Below are 15,070 nucleotides of genomic sequence, written 5' to 3'. Positions count from 1 at the left end.
TTTCAAAATGAGTGAGTGCCTGCAAGCTTTTAGCAGCTGCTCCCCATGCAGATCCTCCTGGAATACCCATGCATGACTCTACCTTTGTACTCCAAGTGCCAGTATAGAAATACAGCTACTAAGCTTCCCTTTAGGTCTCCATTTCATTCTCCCTGGTGAATGCCCAGCTAACGTTGTCCCTTTTAAAGCACCTCTTTGTGACTCTCAAACAAATTTGATGCTGGACAGGAGCAGGGGAAGTGACATGTCCCTGTGCTCATGGAAAACCTCTATGAGCCTTGCATCACGGCACCATGGAGTCAGGAGGAGGGTATGTGAGTTTGAAAGGAGAGCAAAGGGAGCTTTCTTCAGCTACTCTCCCTTCAGGCTGGTGCACTGGGTACACCTGACTGTATGTAACTGAGCATTGATCCCTTCACACTGAAAATTACGATGACCCAGCTAAAATTAGAGCCATGTCCTGCTTCTAGATTCAAAAGTCTGTGCAAAAGCCAAACTGAGGAGGGACTGGGACTGCGTGAGAAGAAAAATTCCTCAGCTCATACACTGAGGGCCAGTGAAGCTTCTCTGTGGCTCAAACTGTTTTGTTCCTTCTGGTGAGGGAGGAAGAGGAAATTGCCAACACTGATTATCCAAGCCCCTTTGGACACACAAACTTGATTGCGGCAATACATTATTTCTTGTTACAGATCCTGCCACCCCTTATCCTGAGTATTCCATTTAATAGGGTAACAACTTTACTCTGCTAAAGGTAACTATTTTTTATAACGATAGCACCACATTCCGGAGGCCACGCAACAAGACAAATAGTGAGATTTATTCCATCTCTTTTCCACACTTGTCACCTCCCTGACACACTCAAATCCTCTTTTGGATCTTAAACAGCAGAATCTTGGGAGGTTTTTTCCCCCCCCTAAACTTTAGATAAAAGGATCTGCCCTCTGAGCCCCACTCCTAGATCTTGAGGTATTTACAGAAGTGTTTGCTACAAGTAGCAAAGTTCTACTGCTTGTAAAGTAGGGATCAGTAAACCAATTTGGGTAAAGCAAGGACCAGCCTGAAGTATCACCTAAAACCTGGCATCAGCCACACCATCACTGGTTCATTCACCTACACATCCACCAATGTAATATACGCCATCATATGCCAGCAATGCCCCTCTGCTATGTACATCGGCCAAACTGGACAGTCTCTACGGAAAAGAATAAATGGACACAAATCAGACATTAGGAATGGCAATATACAAAAACCTGTAGGAGAGCACTTCAACCTCCCTGGCCACACTATAGCAGACCTTATGGTGGCCATCCTGCAGCAAAAAAACTTCAGGACCAGACTTCAAAGAGCAACTGCTGAGCTTCAGTTCATCTGCAAATTTGACACCATCAGCTCAGGATTGAACAAAGACTGTGAATGGCTTGCCAACTACAGAACCAGTTTCTCCTCTCTTGGTTTTCACACCTCAACTGCTAGAACAGGGCCTCATCCTCCCTGATTGAACTGACCTCGTTATCTCTAGCTTGCTTGCTAGCATATATATACCTGCCCCTGGAAATTTGCACTACATGCATCTGAGGAAGTGGGTATTCACCCACGAAAGCTCATGCTCCAAAATGTCTGTTAGTCTATAAGGTGCCACAGGATTCTTTGCTGCTAAAACCTGAGTTAAGCTTTTGCTTTAAGGCTGAAAATCAGTTAACCACATTTTTTTCAAACATTTTTTCCTAAGCTTGGTACCTCCACTCTTCCTCATTCCAGCCAGAGGTGGGCTGGCCCATAATCTCTTAAGAACACCTGCTTTCAGGAGGTCTGTGCCTGTCCCAAGAAGTTCACTTGCACATAAGGCTTGTGTACATCACCAGTTAGCATGTGGCAAGCTGGTGTATTGGGCTATGGTGCACTAGTCTGCCATGGACTAGCTGCCTGTGCTCCCAGCTGCTGTGCCCTAAAAGTTCCATAGTGTGTTTTGATCTGCTCTGCTTTGAAACGAGAGTAGACCAAAGCCCATTGCAGAACCTTAAGTTGATATAGGATGGTCCATGGCGAGTTAGCACATAGCAGGTTGGGGTGCTGTAGTTTTATACCTCCATTTGCCATGAACTTACTAACCATGGACACCTGTCCCTAGAATAAGTATCAGAATATTTGAATATTTTAACCAATCTTTCCTTTTATCTGAGACCCACCCAACACTGGTTATAGCTCAAGGGAATGCAAGTTGAGGGGACTGATAGGTGTGATGCAGGATTTAGCAGCGAGATGGTACATACAGACATACAGAAGCACCTTGGTTCAAAAAGGGGTACATCGCAACCAAGGGCAAGTTTCTAAGGAGATGGCATCTTTTCACTTGACCTGAGAGACAGCAACACTAGCCAAAGAGTCTTGCCAAGAAGCATTTTTGAAATATAGCAATCTAAACCTTAGCAGCAGTAGCTGTTGTTACCATGACAGAGACTATGTATAGAATCATAGGACTGGAAGGGACCTCGAGAGGTCATCAAGTCCAGTCCCCTGCACTCAAGGCAGGAGTAAGTATTATCTAAACCACCCCTGACAGGTGTTTGTCTAACCTGCTCTTAAAAGTCCCCAAGGATGGAGATTCCACCATCTCCCTAGGCAATTTATTCCAGTGCTTAATCACCCTGACAGTTAGGAAGTTTTTCCTAATGTCCAACCTAAACCACCCTTGCTGCAATTTAACCCCATTGCTTCTTGTCCTATCCTCAGAGGTTAAGAATAACATTTTTTCTCCCTCCTCCTTGTGACAACCTTTTATGTACTTGACAACTGTTCTCATGTCCCCTCTCAGTCTTCTCTTCTCCAGACTAAACAAACCCAATTTTTTCAATCTTCCCTCATAGCTCATGTTTTCTAGACCTTTACTCCTTTTTACTGCTCTTCTCTGGACCTTCTCCAATTTGTCCACATCTTTCCTGAAATGTGGTCCCCAGAACTGGACACAATACTCCAGCTGAGGCCTTATCAGCGCGGAGTAGAGTGGAAGAATTACTTCTCGCATCTTGCTCACAACACTCCTGTTAATACATTCCAAAATGATGTTCACTTTTTTTGCAGCAGTGTTACACTGTTGACTCATATTTAGCTTGTGATCCACTATGACCCCAGATCCCTTTCCGCAGTGCTCCTTCCTAGGCAGTCATTTCCCATTTTGTATGTGTGCAACTGATTGTCCCTTCCTAAGTGGAGTACTTTGCATTTGTCCTTATTGAATTTCATCCTATTTACTTCACACCATTTTCTCCAGTTTGTCCAGATCATTTTTGATTTTTAATCCTGTCCTCCAAAGCACTTGCAACTCCTCCCAGCCTGGAATCATCCACAGACTTTATAAGTATACTCTCTATGCCATTATCTAAATCATTGATGAAGATATAATCCATTAAGACTGTTTTTGTAAATAGAGTAATCTTTTTACACATCCTTGGAGCTAAACACAAAAGACAAAACAAAACCCAACCCAACCCAACTTTCTTGATGCTCAGAGGGAACAACTGAAGTCTGAGTAACTGAGTTTTGCTGTAGAGTATGGGGAAGCCTCCAATAAACTGGAGAAATCTTAGATTCAGAAAAGGAAGTGAATGGATGTCTTGATGAGAACATTAATTAAAAAGGGTCTAGAATGCATCTTTAGAATCAAGGTTAATACTCTTTAGGTGCCATTATTGTTGTGACTTCTGGCTGCGGAACAAGTGATAACTTATTGAAAAGGCATTAGCAGAAGTAAAAAATGTGTTTGGCTGCTGAATGATCTAAATCAGATTAGTACCTGTGTTAATGAATTCTAGTAGTATCTGTAAATCCCAATCCAGATCAGGGCCTCAGTGAGTCTAAGCAGTTTCTGTCTCAGATTATACCACAAAGGGTTGATGAAAGGGGGTATTACTATGCACATTTTTCAGATGGGGAAGTGAAACACAGACCTCGAAAGAGCTGGGAATTCAACCTTGATTTCCAGTAGCCAGTCCTCAAAACCATCTTGCCTGTCTTATTTTTTAAGCTTATTTTAATGACTATGGGAGGGAGTGTTTAAGGGCCAGCTGAAGCAGTCTGGAGTCACTAAGGAAGCTTCAGCTGCAGTACACACATTTCACTGAGGAAGCCCAGCCCCTTTCCAGTGATATTTGAAGTCTCTCTGGTTACAAACAGGGGCTCAGTCTTGTAAACTGTTGTGCCCTCAACTCCCAGAGCTCAATGAGAATTGAGCAGCGGCACCTCACAGGATCAAGGCTTCGCTGCACAGATGACTCTCCTGATGATTATCATGATCAGCACTGTGCAAACTCTTCTGGGTGAAGCTTTTAGAAGCACCTCAGTGATTTGGAAGCACAAACTCCATGGGGTACATCTATGTTGCAAAAATAAATACAATAAAATACAAATAAAAAGCTGCAGCACCAAGTATGAGCCCAGGTCCACTGACTCAGGCTGGCCGGGTCACACTGTGGGGCTAAAACTAGCAGGGTGGGTATTCCTGCTCAGGCTCGGAGACCCACCCTCCCCACCAGGTATCAGAGCCCAAGCTGGAACATCTAGTTTTAGCCCCATAGTGTGACCCCAGGAGCCCAAGCCAGTTGACCCACGCTCTGAGACTCACTGGGGGTGGAGGTGGGGGGCGGCTTCCCTCTCCCAGTGTAGCTGTACCTATTGACATCCAGTGAGAATTGTGCTTCTAAGTTGCTGTGGCATTTAAAAAAACTCACCCTATATCTTTATGACAGTGCTGGGGAACCTCTGAGCCCTGGCTTTTATACTTAGAAAAGCCAGCGTGAGAAACTTAGCAGTTCTAGCGTTGGGAGGTTTTTATTTCAACCAATAGAAGTTAGAGTCAGTAAAGATCTACAGTACCAGATCTCTGAGCCCATCCTCCTGCAAGAGTTGGAGATAGACCTCAAATAATGGCTACGGGTCAATCTTGTGGCCATGGGAGAGCCTGGTGGGATTTTCAAAACTGCCTAGGTTCCTATCTGCATTTTTAGGTGCCTAAACACCCCCCTCGTAAATCCGGCCCTGTATCAGATATTAAACAAATGCAGCACTTGAGGTCAGCCATGCCCTTCTTCATCCTCGACAAAGCACCTAGTACACTTCTGAGGTACTATAATCAATAGAATGGTCACCAGTAGGCCATATCGTCACATGAGCAAAGTACCGTCTGAAATGCCTCGTGTTGCCTCCTCACACTGTTGGGACAATTTCAGTTGCTCGGCAAAAAAGGATTCAACGTCTGGAATTCCAAAAATGATCTCTCAGATGAGCTTGTTTTTATTTTACAGCATATATTATTGTGAGCACTCTTCCACTCCTCTGCTGAACTCTTCAGGCTTCACTGAGCAGAAGGGTGAGTGGGGAAATCATGCTGTACTTCAAGAAGACATTCACATCACGTTGGGTTAGGTGGAAACAGTAAACTTGATTTATTGAAAAAATCTATTACATTTATTCCTTTATTACACAGGTTTAAAATATTTAAAAATACCTCTTATGGGCATTACACTGAAATTTTATGACATGTTTATTGGACTTTGAAGAAATGTACAATGTGTCATTTGACAGTATATTTTTAAAAAAGGGCCTTATGCACTAAACGTTTTTTTTCCATAGGTTTTATTTTTCTTATCAACATTTGTTCAAGTCATATATATTATTAAAGGGTGGGGGAAATAAAATTACACAAAAAGAAGGTCTGCAAATACAAGAAGTAATTTTATTGCAATATACCATAGCTAAGTGGTCAGGGGAAAAGTGGAAGAGTTTGGAACTTCAGTACAATTACAACACTTTGTAGTATTCAACAGAGGAATTTAAGAAAAAGCAAAGAAATGAAATTAAAAAAAAGCTCCCTTGAGGAGAATTCATAACAGAATCACATGACCTAGACATCATCACACGTGTGTGTAACTCTATATGGCTTTTTTTATTGCAGAGATGAATGTGCAACAGTTTTGAGATTCCCACTTGTTCAATTGGAATCTGAATTCTGATCTATAATACATATGTGATTGCACTGCCTTGCTGTTTTTCTATGTGATTTCCTTGGATAGCACCTTTTATTCCTAACTGGAAAAAAACAAGGATACGTTTACACCGGCTCTCACGGAATTAAAAGCACCGCAACCCGTTGCAATGTCACAGCTTCTTGTTTATTCCCCTACCACTGCGGATGATCACTTCCCTTTGATCAAATCTTGCTTTCCTTTGCTTAGGAGGGGAAAGGACATCATATATAGGCTTCTATTCACAGTAAATGTGATGTCATTTCCTTTACCATGATACACCCCCTTGGTTGAAGCACACTGCAATACCCCAGGCCAAATAATAACCTGCAATATATATTTTCCAGCAGTGACCCAAACGAGAAAACAGTTGGGGAAAACCAATCTATCTGCAGGTTGCAATCTGAATTGCCCAATGCTACGTGAAAAGCCTTCCTGCCAGCCATGTGGGAAGACAAAGGAAATTTGCACATTCTCCTCTCTCTCTTTTGCTCTCTGAGCTGTTTTGTAGGCAATTACAGCTGAGGCAGCAAACAAGATAGACAACTGGGCAGTTTCATCTTCACTTCAGTACATTGAACAAATACATAAATTAGCACCACAAAAATTCAGCAACTGAGTACAATCTGGCATAATTACCACCATATAGTGTATGGATACTCTTAAAAAAAACAACAAACCAAGTAAGCACATTTAATACTTTCTACATGGGCCATATAAGCTACCATAATACACTTAAAGAAAAGAAGCAGCTCTGCTACATAACGAATATGAGGGTAGCATGCATTTATATTAAAGACTGTAGCAAACGTTTGCAGTCTGTGTTGAAAGTGGCTAAAGCAAAGAATGCTGGGAGATTGGTCAATGGCAGGGGATCACCAGTGTTGTATTAGTTAGTAAAATAGATAGCACCACAAAGAGAAATGTAAAAATAAAAAGCACCTTTTTTTTTTTAATTTTATTTTTAAGGAGGGAGAGGGAAAGCGGATTTCCCTGCCATGTGCAATCTGCCATTTGGAATGGAATTAAAACAAGAAAGGGAAAAAAAAATCAAGGCGAGTGTACAAAAAGGCAAAGAACCAGACAGGGCTCTGATTTTCCAAGTCAGGGTTTTCCAAATCGGGCTGTTAGAAAGTGGCACACAATATATATTTAATTTTGCATCAAAAAACTTTCCATCCAAGTCGTGTGATTTTTTCTTGAAATTCATTTGTGTGTGTGGGTGTTGACTGATGGCTGCTACTTTGGGCCCTGATCCTGCTAACACTTATGAACATGCTTAGCTTTAAGCTGAGTAGTTCCGTTGGTTACTGACATGCTTAAGAATGTGCTATAAGTGTTGGCAAGATCCTTGACTTGGACACAAACAATGGAAATAAAATTAACTGCCTCCCTTTCTAGCTTTATTGTTTGTGTGGGGTGCTGGGGAGAAAGGTTGTTCTTTTACTGCAGATAGGGTCACAGGCATGTTTTGAAGCCAGCAACATATAACATTTAAAATAATATACAATATTTACTTACAAACATACAAAAATATAAGCACCTTTAATACATGGTAAGGAGATGCACAGAGTGACTTTACACTATCAAATTCATTGATCTGGGTTGTTAATTTTTGTGAAAATAATTAAACGGAGAAACTAAACATTCTGCAAATGACCATTTAAGTTTAATTTATGGGCTTGATCCAAAGCCCACTGAAATCAACAAAAAGACTTCAATGGGGACTGGATCAGGCCCAGAATTCGCACATGATTTCAAGGTCAAGTTGAATACATAGTTTCAAGTTTTTTTTCTTTAAAAAAAATCCACAAGCACTTGCTGTAGTTTCATGGCAAGAAAGTCTTTGATCTGTTCTAATTTCTGTACATTGGAGTGGAAGAAGTTGAGTCCATCGGTGGCTGTGAAAAGGAGCATGCAGAAAAATGTACTGTAGCCCTTGACATGTTTGGAAGGTTGTTTTGCCACGTGATCTGTTTAGGTCATGTGATTCTGAGCCTGTCGTGGGAATGGTTCTCTCTCCCTTTGATTTGGATTTGGTAGGTGTGGGTGCAGTGGCACAGTTGAACTCAGGCAAAACAAGAAACAAAACCAAAAAAAAAACCCCAAAAAACTTAACCCATCACTGTCCAGTTTCAGAACGTGCATGTGACATTTTTTTAAAAAAAGGCGCAATGAGGTTACGAGGTTGCTCATTTGGAGACTAGTTTTCAGGTGGCTCTTAGCCCATGAAGCAAGCTGGTCCCACCTCGAATCCAAATTTCTGTGACGGTTCTCCGAAGTCATTGAACATGATGTCAACGATAGGGACTTGCTCTACTTTGGGTGTGTTGATCTCCAGTATAGTCTTTTGATAGCCTTTCTTTGTCTAATAAGAGAGAAGGGGAGATTAAAAAAAGAACTCAGCTAATAGGATCATTAATACTGAAGTGAACCCAAGCGTATGAATGAGCCTCATGGTAATCATAAACTATACCGAGTGGCTTACCAGGCAAATGGAGATGATTGTACCACATTCAGCCCAGATCTAAACAGGCAGAATTTCACTGAGTAAATGCAGCTGTGCCTGCTTGTAGCAGGAATGAACTGGGCCCAGTGTCTGAATGGAATACATTAATACAATTGCTCTGCTGCGGGCATTTGTGCCTCCAATGGAAACAAATATCATGTCAGGAAATATCTAAGTGTGCATTTGTACCAATCTACTGACAAATACAATATTTTAACTATTGTGCCAGATGATGACATGTCAGGGCTAATTGTGCATATTATTGTCATATATATTATACAACGAACATGCCATGAAATAATGTAAAAATAAAAATATAAACAAAAAAAGCCATAAAACTCAAATTGTAATTCTGAACTCTGAAATTTCAAAATGAATTTTTTTTTGAAACGCATTTTTTCCCCTAGAATTTTTGGTTTATGGGAAATTTCAAAACTATTTGGAATTTGTTTCACAATGGAATGAAAATATATTTCAAAGTGACAAAATTTCACACAAACTGGGATTTCCAAGTTTTGACTAGCTCTAGTTAGGATCTCTCTACTGCAGGCCAGAAGGAGCCATGAAGGTTGCTTCATCCAGCACTGGAAAAGTGTAGAGGTTAAAATAGGAAGTGAGAAGGAATGGTTAACATAGGGGCAACTTGGAATCTGGATGATACATAAAGCGGGGGAAGGTGAAAAACAAAGTAGTGAACATTGAGTCAGAGGCCAAGATTTTCAGAAGTGACTAATGATTCTGTGCCTCAATTTTTGGGAGTTCCCACTAAGGAAATCTTAAAGGGACCTGATTTTCAGAAAGTGTTGAGCACCCTTGTTGGTCAACCCAAAATGGAGGCACCCAGTTTCAAAAATCTTGGCCAGATTGTATGGATTCTTCGCAGTTGTGCTGTGGATTATTTTTACAGACGTTAAACCAAGCACATTAGAAAAGGAAAAAGTGTCAGGCTATTCATCAGCTACAAGACTTATTAATATAACGACCCCTACCCTGAACATACATATCCATTGTCCATGACACACACAATTGTATGGGATGATTCATTACTATTCAACAAAAATGGGGAGAGGTTATTGTAACCAGACAGGCCTCTGGAGAAGCATAAGCAGCCTCTAAATACATGCAGAGATGTTAACCCAGTCTTCAGCACGTACCAGGGCTGGGACAGGAGTTTAGTAAAATGGTTGTGGCTGCAGTATTGTTGTTTTACCTCCCTGAGGAGGCTCATGGTTGTTGAGCAAATGTGTGCAATTTAATTTAAATGTATTAGTTTGACTATTATCCGGGCGCTACACAAAAGAGCACATTTAAAGTTTGGTGGAATTTGCAAGGTGATGTTGTCTTTTTATCATGCCCGCTGGCCATACAGTTATTTCCAAAATATAAATAATTATTAGAGGAACAGAAGTGCACCCACAGGCACACAAAACTGCACTAACAAGTGAATTTATGGACGGGCTTTTTTCTGCTCCACCGTACCCTCTGATTTGTGTGTCTCGGAAGGACAGGCTATATCACAGCAACCGAAAAAGGGCTATAAGACCAGTGAAAACACATTCAAGTAATGGCTCCAACATTAGCCGTGGAATTCCTTTGGGGTTCGCTGGAACAGAATGAATCATGGCAGAAGTGTGCATTTGATCAACTTCCACAGGAACTCTGCAGCAATGCTACATTGGTTAGATGGCCATTATCATTCTAATGCTATGACACAATCCCTGATGGCCTAACTCTGGCAAAAACTGTATTGAAGAACTTGGGAGCTTTGCCTTAGTAAACCTGTGGCCTGTTTCTGCAAGGAACTGAGTGCCCTCAACTCCCATTGATATCAATGTGCGTTGAGGGTGCCCAGCGCTGTGCAGGATGAAATTCACTCTGTGCAGAAGATGACCACAAGTTCATGCACCATTTAAAGCCTCACAGATGTGTAGACTGTGGCTCCCTGCACTCGTAGATACCCAGGGACTGGTTGGCTCTGACATGAGTGGCTGAATAGCAGCCACAGCCCTGGGGTTCCAACTGATGGATTTGGAAATGGTGGACGTTGCAGAGGAGGAGCGACATTCCCAAGCCCGGGTCATGAAAACTAAGCAAATTTGCCCAATCCAGACCAACAGGCTATGTCTACATGGCAGGCACGACATGTGCAGCTCCATGCCACAGTGAAAGGATCTAGCAGGGGGAAGGCAATGGGGAAAAGCTCTGAGAGCTCCCTGCTGCTGGACACTTTCAAGCCAGCGGGTGAGGGAAGGCTCTGGCAGAAAGGAGGCAGCAGGACACCACACTACTGAAAATAGCGGTATGGATCCGATGTAGGAGGCGTTGTTTGGGCACGTAGAGAGCTGTGTAGGGTCTGCACTCTGGGAGGCAGAGGTCAGGCGTGTAGGCCATGCTCCTCTATTTACCTAAGCTCTGTCTCACGGTCTACGCTCTTAGTTATATCTGTGCTAGTTGGGCATGCAGTGGCTGTACCCTTCATGCCTCCATAAGTGTAGAGGTACATTTAGAATGGGGCAGGGTAAGGTGACCAGATGTCCTGTTTTATAGGGACAGTCCCGATTCTGGGGCTTTTTCTTATATAGGCACCTATGACCCCCCCCCTCTACCCCCTGTCCTGATTTTTACACTTGCTATCTGGTCACCCTAGGCAGGGGCCATGTCCGCCCGACCTGCCTGGAGCCTAACACATCTCTGGGCATGGTACAAGTAATAAATAACATATTATAATAATCTTTGCTGTAGGTGCAGCCTGTGAAACTGGAAAGAAATAATGGGGCCAGGTGCCTGGTTGAAGTAAACTGGCATAGTCTCATTGAAGTTGGTGGAGCCTGGAGGTTTACACCGGCTCAGGATCTGGCGCATTCTGTTTTGAATAGTTTCTCTTTTTTGCACTATTTTCAAGTATGGTAGCACAGCACCTTTTAATCGGACCTTTGAAGACCCATTTCCTGAGGGGCAGTGTGGTCTAATGGAAAGGCCACAGGACTAGGACTCAGGTTCTATTCCTGACTCTGCAACTGTCTTGCTTTATGACCTTGGGCAAGTCACTTTACCTCTCTGTGCCCATTTCCCTTTCCACAATGTCTATTTAGACTGTAAACTCTGTGGGCCGGCGAGTGTGTCTTACTGTCTGTGTAGCGGCTAGCACAATAAATCCCCAATCTCATTCAGAGTCTCTAGATGCTACTGCAGTGGTAACGATAGCCACCAGTCACAATCCCTTGTGCTCCTGCTTTTATCCGGCCTCATATTCTTCTGTTTGTGACATCCAAACTGATTGCTCTAATAACAGGTTATGTTACAGTTTCTGGTAACAAACAACAACAGAGGCAAATAAACTCTTAAGAGGGCTGTTTTCCTGCAAATATCCATAGCTACAGAAAAAACGAGGGAAGAAAAATGTAGAAAATGTTGGACACCTGAGCAAAATAATTTCTAACTGCAATGTTTTTTATCAAGCATATCGGCTTTTAAATCTGGGATGTGTGATCTTCCAGCTTCCCTGAGATTTAGTATGGAAAGATGAGATGGAGGTTGACTTTTCTAAGGGCACATCATATTGTCAAGAGATACAAAGTACTTGAGAATAGATGTCCCCACATGGCTTCTGAGTGTTTTCAGATATGGGATGAGCACTCTTCATCTCTCTGCAGCAGCATTAAGAGAATTAGTGACTCTAATTGAATTTTCCCTCAGTGCTTCTATAGCAAAAACACTCCGGCTTTCGAACAGATTTCGACTTAATCTCTTAAATTCTATTAAGGGTTCGCTCCCTGAGACGTCTCAATATTTTCCTTTTTTCTTTTACTCCTGTGGATTTTGATCATCCCAGTTGCAGAAGAAGGAGAGGTTTTGCATATTTCCAAGTTTTAAGAAACTGGGTCCTAGCATGAACTGAACTGGCAAACATGACACCAATTTTTCAGACAGGTAGCTACAATTTTCTGAGAGGTTCAGCGCCCAAAACTAGATTCCAGATTTTCAGGAAAGCTCACTGTCCAATTAGTTAAAAACATATAGGATGGTTAGCACCTTTGAAAATCTGGCTCTTACTTAGCTGCCAAAGGTAGAGCTGAGCATTTTTAAAAATTTGGCCTGAATTATGGGTAGTGAAACTTAAAAATCTGGCCTTGAACTCTTGAAAATCAGACCCTTAGAATCTAAGATGAGCCTGCAAAATATGACCAAGCACAAATCCCACAACGACCTGCACAAATGGCAAAATGGCATACCTACATCTGGGTGAACCACAACTCAATTTACAGGCACCAACACCTGCTTACATACAAACGCAGGCAAGGTGCGTGCTATTTTTGTGGGCAAAATGTAGGCACCTGTATTTACAATTCTTGTCTCGGGTGGAAGTTTTGCCTCTATAATCTCTCTTTAAGGTACTTTAATGGTCCCTACCAAAATAGTTTTGGAACACCTCACAATCTTCTATTTACCTACAGGTAGGGCCGTGGTATTATCCTCATTTTACAGATGGGATACTGACATCCAGAGAAACTGGCTGCTGGTCACACGGGGAGCCCATGACAGAGCAGGGAACTGAACCTAAGTCTTATAGGTCCTAGGCTTGTGCCCCAACCACTAGAACCATCCTTCGTACAGGATTAGGCCTTGTGTAGGATTGCCCTATAACAGGGAAAAGGCTGCAAGCATTGAGCAAACTGAACCCTCACTTCCTAGCTCCTTTGTCAATTTCAAGAATGAAGTCATGCAGGAGAGATGCACGATAACACAGTCCTTTTAAATCCGGAGGCTGATCAAATATTACCAGACTTGCATGCTTCAGATGTCAAAATCCATCACAACACCATGCCCCACTCTGGGAAGTTGGGTCTGGGAGCAGGCAGTGGAAAAACCAAACTCCTGCCTTGAATGCTTTGCCTTTCAGGATAGGTTGACAGAGCTCACTCCTCTGTGGAATCATTCCATTGTGTAACTATAAAATAAACTGCTTCCAAAATACTGAATTAAAGAAGACTTGAAAGACACCTGTTTGGTAGGTATGTAATTATTGTCCCCTTTACAGATGGGTAAATGGAGCCATTGAGAGGTTAAGGTGAAAATGTTCAGAAGTGGCCACTCGTTTTAAGCACTTTGCCTTTAGGTGCTCAACAAGAAACACTGAGAACTCAACATAGGTGCTGAGAACTCCCTATCCTAACTGAAGAGAGTGAAAAACTAACTTCTCAGCACCTCTAAAACATCAGGCCCCAAGACTTCCAAGTTGGGAACCCAAAAACGGAAGCACCCAAAATCAAGGGACACTTGAAAATTTTTGAAGTGACTTTCCCCAAAATCCTACACTAAGTAAGTGCAGAGCAAGGGAAGAAAAAGCCCTGAGTCTTGACTGACACCCCCCAGCTCTAGTTACTAAGCCAGACTGACTCTGCTTTGGGTGCAGAAGCCCCTCCTGTGCCTGACTCTGTCAGCGTGTGTACTTACTGCACAACCGTCTAGGACAGCCCTTATGTAAGGGTTGTTGTCGTAGGACATCTCCTCATCGTTGGAGCCCAGGAAGCGGACGGCTTTGTCATAGCTGCCCGTAGTGGCATCCTGCCACGCTACAGACTGGTAGCAATTATAGGTGATGTTCTGGTTTGCAGAGGCGCTCAAGAGCCTCAGGAAAGTCATTTGCACGACTCCGATGGGATTGCCGTCCGAATCCACGTAGGAAAGCTGAGAGAAATGGAAAACAAAGAAGGGGAAATACTAGGCAGTGACGTGAAACACATATCTGGGAAGCTCAAGTAGTCGATGCAAAACTATGGACTCGAAAATGCTCCGTGGGAGAGTTAATCTCTTCATGGAAAATGGATACCTGTTGTTAGCATGCCACCATCTCTGTCATCTCTACCCACTCTTATCAGCATCTTGTCAACGGACATTTGCACTGTACTGCAGCTCCCAGCACAGGCAGATGTGTTACAGTCTCTATGCCTGGGTGGTTAGGACTTCATTTCTCTCTGTCTCTCTCTCTCTCTCTCTCACACACACACACACACACACACACACACACACACACACACACACACACACACACACACACACCATTACTGACCAATTAAAAGGTTAAATTATAGGCTCCTGCTATGTTATGACTTTCTATTACAGGACCGTCTCCACGGTTTTGCTGCCATTGCTTGGATGCCAGCCATCCCTGCTGCTCTGAAGGGAACGTTCTTTCTCCAGCTGCTTCTGGGCCATTTGTGAATAAAAAATCTAAGGGAAAAGTAGGGCTTACAGTCAAGGGGAGGTAAGTCTCCGGGACTTCTGTCCTGTTAGAAAAACCTGGAAAGAATGTGGGGGAGCCTCAGTGCTGAGTAAGCTCTGGTCCCACGAAAGTCATGGGTCATATTATCCTTGACTTCAAGGAAAGCAGAGTTAGGCCAGCACTGAGGGCTTCAGAAAACCCTATCCTCCATCTTCTGAAAGAGCTTGCCAAAGGTAACATTGTCGATGGAGCATCTTTAGCTTTGTCTGTAGTTTGGCACGTGAGATCTTCTGATCCTGGAGGACATCTTTTGATGTATGG

General features: G+C 42.7%; 1 protein-coding gene across 2 annotated transcripts in view; it reads right to left on the bottom strand.

Moving 5' to 3' along the window:
• Positions 1 to 5,707: 5,707 nt before the first annotated feature.
• Positions 5,708 to 15,070, bottom strand: part of COL5A1 (collagen type V alpha 1 chain) — a 243,899-nt gene continuing 234,536 nt past the window's right edge. For both annotated transcript variants that reach the window (XM_030535663.1, XM_030535661.1), the window contains exons 65-66: positions 13,981 to 14,214; positions 5,708 to 8,385 (exon numbers count right to left, since the gene is read on the bottom strand). In XM_030535663.1, the coding sequence (XP_030391523.1) occupies positions 8,239 to 8,385; positions 13,981 to 14,214 (381 nt within the window). In that variant the 3' untranslated portion in view covers positions 5,708 to 8,238. The remainder of the gene's footprint in view (positions 8,386 to 13,980; positions 14,215 to 15,070) is intronic.

Source organism: Gopherus evgoodei, chromosome 16, assembly GCF_007399415.2.
Source record: "Gopherus evgoodei ecotype Sinaloan lineage chromosome 16, rGopEvg1_v1.p, whole genome shotgun sequence".
NCBI classification, from domain to species: domain Eukaryota; kingdom Metazoa; phylum Chordata; order Testudines; family Testudinidae; genus Gopherus; species Gopherus evgoodei.
The sequence above is the reverse complement of the archived record's forward strand: the minus strand, read 5'-3'. Positions and strand labels throughout refer to the sequence as shown.